This window comes from Fonsecaea monophora, assembly GCF_001642475.1.
Source record: "Fonsecaea monophora strain CBS 269.37 chromosome Unknown Scaff59, whole genome shotgun sequence".
NCBI classification, from domain to species: Eukaryota; Fungi; Ascomycota; class Eurotiomycetes; order Chaetothyriales; family Herpotrichiellaceae; genus Fonsecaea; species Fonsecaea monophora.
This window is the reverse complement of record NW_019173990.1, coordinates 131,984-140,081: the sequence shown is the minus strand read 5'-3', so window position 1 is coordinate 140,081 and position 8,098 is coordinate 131,984. Positions and strand designations below refer to the sequence as shown.

Below are 8,098 nucleotides of genomic sequence, written 5' to 3'. Positions count from 1 at the left end.
TCAACTTGCTCACCTCCGTCCACTGACGAAGGCATCATTAGCAGGTAGTGGTCGCGATTCACATCCTGGTCGTCCTTGTTGACGAACCTATCACCCCGCGTCTATTTTCTGCCAGATTCCCGCTCCAATGTCGAAATGAACCAAACCGACTGGGTATCTCAAAATAAGTCAACGAGAGTCTCGAAGGTCCAAATGCCTGAGCCACCAACAAAAACGAACGATTCCTCCAACTTTTGGCATCAAAAGACACCCTTTCTCTGGCTTTGCCTGAGCCGATTGAGGTGCGAGTGAGGGAGAGGTGAAAGATGATGTCCTCATAGAAGAAAGCAGTCAAACAAAAGAAAAATGCGGCAACCGCATTCACCTCAGAAAGCAACCCCCACACCTGGACTTCGCAGGGGCCCGCCAATTTCTTTGATGATGATTTCGTCGGCATCCTTGATGAGCTCGGCATAGCATGGCGGCACATCAGGGACACCACTGACAATGGGTCTTAATGTCCCACCTCCCTTGGAGACACTCCTTACCGGGCCACTTCGACCTTGCCATTCCCCGGCTGTCATGGTGGTGACACTCGTTGCGTCTGTCTGACTTTGGTCACCATAGGAAAGAATGTCAGTGTCAATGGTGCTGGCGACAGTGGACTCAGTCATTGTCCTGTGATGCTGGCGTGGCCACAGGCTCAATGGTTTGGGTGGTGCTGCTGCTGGCGCAGAGAGTTGATAGAATTGAGTCCGCTTGCGGCGATGCTCCGCGAATGATGACGACGTCGAAGATGATTTAGTGGTACTGATTGAGGAAGAATGACTGCGGTGCGCGAGCCACTGAGAGATACGTTTCTGTGTCTGATAATTGGGATGGAAGTAGCCCGAAGGCGAGTTCATGTCGGTTGGTTTGGAGAAGTTTCTGGCGGGTGCTGAAGGTACTATCGGAGGAGGTGCGGGCGCTTCGGGGGGAATGCGGTCATCTTGCGCTGCTGGAGCTTCAAGGTCCCGCGGAAAGTCGAGCACAGTATCACCAATGGCGACCGACGTCGCAGGAGGGCTAAACTCCTCTTGCATCGGCGTCAGGATAGCCACAGATGCTTCAGAGCGAACACCAGGAAAGTGGATCTGTGGAGGTAGGCCAGGGAAAGATGACCACGACACGGGGTGGGAGTGGAGCGCGTCGTACTCCGAAGGGGGCCGCGACATCGATATGACAGTCGACGAGGTATCGGGCCGTATATGGGACATGCGGCGTTGTTCAATCATCGAGGCAGGTTTCGCAGGAGCAGGCAGTAGAGAAACCTTGTGTGGGAGGAACTCTTCTGACTTTGTCCGCACCAATGCTCGAGGAGGAGCTTTGATATCGCCGCCGTCGGTGAAACTGAGCCTATCGAAAGCTGGAAGGTCTGATAGTCGATTGTTGGGCATGTAGATGCTGAGCTCCAGTGGACGGAACTCGTGAGCCGCCCGTCGGAAGGGAAGCTGCTGTGCCACAGGCAGTGGTGGCTGAGGACCAGAGATGATGGGTTTCGCAGCCTGTCTTCGCAATGACAGGCTCGATCTGAGGGAAGCTTTGCCATGAGAAACCCATTGCGATAACTGTGAAGGGAGCGGTGGTGTAGGAGTGGGAGGCAGTCCGTCAAACAAGGTGAGCTTCATGGGTGGAACCAGGTGAGGTTGTTGGTACATGATGCGCATTTCTCGCTCCACACCTATAGATACGTCAATAAATCCCTCTCATGCTCGTGCTGGGAGAGAACCACAAACCAGAGGGAAGTGGCTGCTTCTCCAACTCTTTCTCATCGTTTCTCGCAAAGAAACAATCGAACAGCTCGAAATGGCATGTTGGCTCCAGCGAATCCTCCGGCGCGACCTTGGACTTCATATTGGCGAAGGCGGAGACGACGTCTCAACACACGGTGTTGCAAGCGACCCGTTGCACGATTAGGGCTTGACCATTAACGGAGATGTCGACGATGCCAGCATCAGTGATGGATAGAGACCAGGAACCAAAGGTCAAGGACAGAAGAGGACGAAAACAAGGAAGGCGTGATGCTTCCAAAGCTGCAGCTGCAGCCCGACAAACTACCACTCTTCCTTGGAGAAGAAAAGAGGTCGAGATGGCTGGCCAGAGGAAGAGGGATCTTTGAAGGCCATGAAACGAAGCTTTCGACCATGGCATGCTGCTGTGGGGGAACCGCAGTTCCCGCTAACACGAGCTCACTTTTTCTCCCTCCGTCTTCTTGTCCTCCCTACCTCGTCCGTTGCAGCGGAGCGGGTGGAGAGTGGCAGGGAGCCCTTCAATCACATTTCTTCATGGGCGCTTGTCCTGTGGTAGAGGGCAGGTGGAAAGGAGGCCTTGCGGCGAGATGAAGCCTGGAGTCGTGGCATTGGAATCGAGTTGGTTGGATGAGAGGATGCCAGCAGAGAGGGTCGCGCCATGTCAGCAATTATCCGAGAGGCTCCAGAGTTCAGCAAGCGCCCAGACCATGGCATAGCGCATTGAGTGTTGACAAAGGTGTCCTCCGTAGACGAGTTGCTATTCGCAGGGGTCCAAGTGTGAAGGAAGATGAGGTGGGCGGCTAGTTGGTTCGTGTGTGGCCAATCGCAAGCCTCAGCGTGCGTTCTCTACAGAAGAACTCGAACTCGCGTGGGAACAAGACAAGATGAAACAATCGCACAATGGCACCAGAGAGAAGAGACAACACTTTGGAGGCTGACATGGCTTGGTTTCAGAATCATCATGTTGATGTTTGAAAGTGGTTCTCCAGCTCGTCTTGCTTCATATTATCGGCTGCTTCATCGACAGCCACAACCGCATTTTGAGCTTCTGCGAAATTTTATACACGCCATCCATAGGTTCGAGGTACTTGTACAGATAAAACACACACATACGTAGCTCGCTCTCCACCAGCAATTCTGATTATTATCAACACAAGTCTCCACGCAGAAAGACAAGGAAGTCCCCAAATCTCATCTCCGTCCCCATTGCAATTTCAGTACCTCTCCATTACTCGGTGTCTGCCATCCATTGATCCATCCATCGTGAGTCTCTCCCTGTCTTCGCTATTGACATACCTCCTCTCTGGCTCCATTGGTCGGTATCGAGGTTGGTCTACAGGAACATATTCCGGTAGGACCGGCCGTCTATCATCCACAAAGACACTTCCTTCGCGACCGACAGGACGCATGCTCTGTCCACGTGTCACGAGTCCCATCGGTTGGGGTTCTTCGTACCGTAGTGCCGGCGGTGGCCGCACGCTTCCCATTCGAATGGGCTCGCGGTAATCGGTCCGCTCATCAGCGTAAACGGCTTGTCGTGCTGGGCGATCCATCACCTGGACACTGGAGCTTCGTCTTGGTGGAGCTGACTCAATGTATTCTCGAGGAGCGGACCCAGGCACAGCGGACATTACAGGTTGCTCGGCGAGACGATGATATGAGACTGGTGGTGGAGCCATCTCGGTGGCATACGCTCTGTCCGGTGCTGCCTCGACGAAAACTGAGCCTGCACGGGCTTGTCGTGGATATTCTTCATACCGCGGCTCCGCTTCGGCACCACGAACTGACATTGCTCGAGGGACAACGGAGGGACGCTCCTCAATGCGGAATTTCCTGCCGTACTGGTCGATGAAAATTCTTTCGACAGGAGGTGGTGGCGGCGCCATAGGCTCGACGGTGTAACGGTGATAAGTGCCGTCACGATCATCGTAGACATCCCGATAGACAGGCGCCGGTGTGCGTACCACTCTCACCTCCGGAGGAGGCTGATCATAATCGACTGCAACCTCGCGGAGAGGGCGGCCTGGTTCCATCAAGGCAGGGCTTTCCACTCGAGCATAAGACATTGCACGTGTGCGCGTAGGCGTCTCGTAGTATTGGTCGACGTATTCTCGCGGTGGTTCAGCTCGCAGACTCTGCATACTTGCCACGCGACGCAAGTCCTGGTCGTCTCTAGCTGGTCTCACACTGGACCTGGACAACGGGCGAGGCTCACTCAAAGGCATCAATTGTTCAACCCGGCGTGGGAGTGGTCGCGAGGGAGATTCCACATACCGTTCAGGAGCGGGTATATAACGCCCCTCTTGAACTGGTTCGTCATCAATGACAATGGGCCTATCCGCTCCGCTAGATCGGAATCTGCCCGAACCAAGTGGCTGGACGTCGTGGAAGGGTGGTGGGGACACGTCCTCCTCCTTGACATCGGGAGAAGTCAAGCCATTTTTTCGGGCCTTGCGTGCATTGCGAGCCTCCCGAGCCTCGAGCTTTCTCTTCTTCTTAGGGGGCAATGCTTGGTTATCATCAGGACTTGGGGGAGATCCTGGTCTGCCAATCCATTGTTTCCGGCGCGGACGTGCATTCTGTAATAGGGGAGAATCCTTAGTTATAGCCAGAGGCGAGACATGGGACGGTTGAGGGCAAATGGGAGAGGTGATATGGTTCCTTACTATCCGCATGTTGGCTTCCGAGGGCGAACCAGGCCTGACCCCACCGTCTTCCAGTTCCGAGTATCTGCGCAGGGGGCGACCGCGTGGATCTCTACTGTCCTGCATTTCCTGTGCTTGAGTGACCTTGGGAGTGGGGTATTGCACCATGGCTTCTGGGGGCGAATACTCTCCTTCCTCTTCATCCTCATCAATGCCCATCGCCGAAGTATCGATGGTCGCAACAGGCTTTGGAGGTTGGACGGTAGCAGGCGCAGGCGGCGCAGCTTCGGCAGAGATGCCATCAGCAGCATCGGCGTACAGCGGCGCGCCCATGACGGCGCTAACGACGCGCGGGCCCGAGGGCTCATCTGCCTGCTCTTCATCAGCGTCCTCAATAGAGTCGCTGGGAGGTCTCTCGGGCGTCGAATCGGGGGCTTTGCTAGAATAGTAGGCATCTTCGTCGAAGGAGTCTGTAGCATCGGCATCTTCCTTGGAAGACGGGGACCTGACAGCACCAGTCACTCTGGCAAAAATGGCGGGTAGGTCAAAGTCTGGTTTCGCCTCGGCGGGCGCAGGTTTCTTGCGGGCATCTGCTTTTCTATGTTCAAATTGTTCTCTCAATGCTCGCTCAAGTCGTTGTCGCTTCAGCTGTGTCTCGGCCCGAACTAGATCATCTGACTTTGTCAAAAGGACAGGGTCAAATTCAGAAACATTACTGGTAGGTTGAGTGGCAGTCGCGACGGAAACACCGTTTGGTTTTGTTTGAGCTTGGGTGATATCATCTTCACGCTTGGCCTGAGCAGCAGCAGCCCCAAGATGGTTGGGAGATGCGCTTGGAGGAAACGGAGGAGGTACATTCAATTGGTTCTGAGAAAGGGTCGATGGGGTCTGAGAAGCAGGCACTCGGAGGGCATGGGCTGGCACTGTCAATCTAGGATGACTTCCAGAAAATACCTCGTCGCGAATCCTCAGTATCTTCTCATATTCCAAAGCCTCATTGACGGGTTGCAGAGAGGTGGGCAGAACGCCGTTCAGTAGAAGGCCAGTGGAAGCGGACATGCCTAAGGGGTGTGCGCGCGTCTGAGCTGCGCAGAGCTGACAGATGGATTCTACCTGGACTGACACATAGCAAGGATCAAAGGAGCAACAACTGAGAGGGAGAAGGCGATGCTGGAAAACGTGTCAACAAGGAACAAACGAAGCCCCAACAAGGTAGCGGGATCACCTCTTGAGAGAGTGATGAGACTGCGGAAGGAGATGATTTCGTGCATCTCTCCCCCAGTTTTTTTGAGGACCGCAACCCAGCCATCGCCAAGCATTATATCACGTGTAGAGTCATGTGTAAAATTCACGTGACCTCAGTTTTCAACTCGCCGCCAAACGCCGCTCATGAATCAACAAGTTGTGCGGAGGAGTCATAGATTTCATCCATGCGTATATCAGAGCTTCGGTGGCCGATTCTAACTACTCCATTCTGTTACGACACTGCATTCTCTGGGGTTTATGGATTTCTTATTGTCTTTGACGTCTCCCCATAGCACTGTATTGGTATCATAGATCTCCTTGCAACCACAGCCATGGGCTCAGTCCAAAATGAAACCGCAACCGCAACGGCCGATAAGCGGGCTATTTTCTTCTTCGACATCGACAATTGCCTCTATCCAAAATCCAGAAAAGTTCATGACCACATGGCACTCCTGATCAACAAGTACTTTGTGACACATCTCGACATGTCGGCCGAGGAGGCGACGTACTTACACCACAAGTACTACAAAGACTACGGCTTGGCTATCGAGGGCCTGTCGCGCTTCCATAAGATCGATCCCCTAGATTTCAATCGAGAAGTCGATGACGCATTACCTCTGGATGAGCTCCTGTCGCCGCATCCTGAAACAAGAGCGATGCTGGAGTCCTTCGATAAGTCAAAAGTCAAACTGTGGCTCTTTACGAATGCGCATATTACCCACGGCACACGTGTCGTGAAGTTACTGGGGATCGACGATCTTTTCGAGGGAATCACATACTGCGATTATTCTCAACAGCCACTCGTTCCCAAGCCACTTCCGGAGATGTTCACCAAGGCAGAGCGGGAAGCTGGCGCAACACCAGAGACCCCGATTTATTACGTGGACGACTCTTATCTGAATTGCCGAGCAGCATACGAGCGTGGATGGACCAATACCGTCCATCTAGTCGAGCCGGGCGTGCCCGATCCACCAGAAAAGGCGAGCAAGTATCAAATTAGCGATCTCTCGCAACTTCTGGATTTATTTCCCGAGCTTTTGAAGACCAGTAACGGTTCGGTATAGGGAGAATGGATACTAGAATATGGTACAATTTTTCCCAAGATAAAAGAATACAATGTTATTCTCCCACCTCAAGGCCGATCCCCGCTGAAAACAGGACAATGCTTGAACGCTAGACATATACAAGGAGATCTTCCCTCCCAGGGACATAATGGTCATCAAATCATGTCAAACAAAAGAAAAGAATAACCAACGCTTGCCACTTAGGACGTGGGCAGCAGACGCCGTTTGCCAGACAGATCACTGGGGCAGAATTTCCAAGCTCCTGCATGCTTCTTGGCATGCCAATTCCTGATCACGGCCTCGATGACCCAAGGTACGTCGGGGAAGCCACACTTCTCTCCGTCAATAGTGAAGGACTTGTCCTGGCACCCCAGTGTCCAGGGGGCGTCGGTGTACAAGCTGTTGTCCTTGGTTGCCATATGCTCCGCGTGCTTCCAGATCTTCGTCAGCTCCTTGCCATCCACAGTGTGAAGGCTTGCAAGGGTGGGAATCTCATCATGCAGATGCTGGATGAGATTGGGCGCAAATGACTCAATGATGTGACGAAGGGTGGATCCGTTGTACTCGGCTGGCTTTGTGATGAAAACATATTTCTGGAAGATTGTGAGTCCCTCGGCAAATGAATTATGGCCCTTGGTGTTATCTTCCATTGCGCCGGGTTGGCCCAACAATTTTTCAATTGCTGGGAACATATAGTCGTCCTCGACATGATGATGGTGATTCAAGGTGTTGAAGAGCATTTGGTTGAAGAGAAGGAAATCAGCGGCTTCTTGGGTATCAGGTTGAACCAAGACTGCCTGGTTCCACGCTGCATTCAGAGCACGGATGATGGTGTTGTGGATCTGGGCCATTTGACGTGCACACCAGAAGGCTGGATGATCCTTTGGCACCGAAGCAGGAATGTTGTCCAGGTGGATGGTGACGATCAAGGGATAATGGTCGTCCACATATCGAGGTACATGCATGCTCAGCTTTGGTATATCACCTGTCGATACCGAGGTTTGTGACCCTGCCGAAGACGAGGCGGTGCGATTTGACCGGACAGAGTTGGAAGAGCGAAGAGATGAAGCTGAGGACTTTTCCATCTTAGAGACATAGAGCTGTCGCTCTGCCTCTGACAAGTAGAGAAGATGGGAATATCTTTTCTGTGTGGGCGACTTTGACCGAGAGCGAGTCGGCGAAGAGTTTGCTCGGGGAGTAGGCTCCCTTATAATGGGAACAGTCTGCATATCGTCGGGATGGAGTGTTGCCTGCCTTGGACTCGACGTTGTCTGTCGATGTCTTGTCCTGTCCAGCCAATGTTGTAGCACTTAATGCTAAAGGGCAGTCAGTTTCTTGTGAGAGGAAGATATGGTGCGGCTAGGACGCCCAGTCT

At 53.1% G+C, this 8,098-nt stretch overlaps 4 protein-coding genes across 4 annotated transcripts; 1 reads left to right on the top strand and 3 right to left on the bottom strand.

Moving 5' to 3' along the window:
* Window positions 1-365: 365 nt before the first annotated feature.
* AYO21_07577 (hypothetical protein) lies at window positions 366-1,872 on the bottom strand (the record flags this gene model as incomplete). The annotated part of the gene is made up of 2 exons (XM_022657531.1): window positions 366-1,699; window positions 1,755-1,872. The coding sequence occupies 2 exons, from the start codon at window positions 1,870-1,872 to the stop codon at window positions 366-368; spliced, it is 1,452 nt and encodes a 483-aa protein (XP_022510196.1).
* Window positions 1,873-2,983: 1,111 nt separating this feature from the next.
* Window positions 2,984-5,473, bottom strand: AYO21_07576 (hypothetical protein; the record flags this gene model as incomplete). Its single annotated transcript, XM_022657530.1, has 1 exon — window positions 2,984-5,473. The coding sequence occupies one exon, from the start codon at window positions 5,471-5,473 to the stop codon at window positions 2,984-2,986; it is 2,490 nt and encodes an 829-aa protein (XP_022510195.1).
* Window positions 5,474-5,991: 518 nt separating this feature from the next.
* AYO21_07575 (pyrimidine 5'-nucleotidase) lies at window positions 5,992-6,723 on the top strand (the record flags this gene model as incomplete). Its single annotated transcript, XM_022657529.1, has 1 exon — window positions 5,992-6,723. The coding sequence occupies one exon, from the start codon at window positions 5,992-5,994 to the stop codon at window positions 6,721-6,723; it is 732 nt and encodes a 243-aa protein (XP_022510194.1).
* Window positions 6,724-6,923: 200 nt separating this feature from the next.
* Window positions 6,924-7,688, bottom strand: AYO21_07574 (hypothetical protein; the record flags this gene model as incomplete). Its single annotated transcript, XM_022657528.1, has 1 exon — window positions 6,924-7,688. One exon carries the CDS (start codon window positions 7,686-7,688, stop codon window positions 6,924-6,926), a length of 765 nt encoding a protein of 254 aa, XP_022510193.1.
* Window positions 7,689-8,098: the final 410 nt, after the last annotated feature.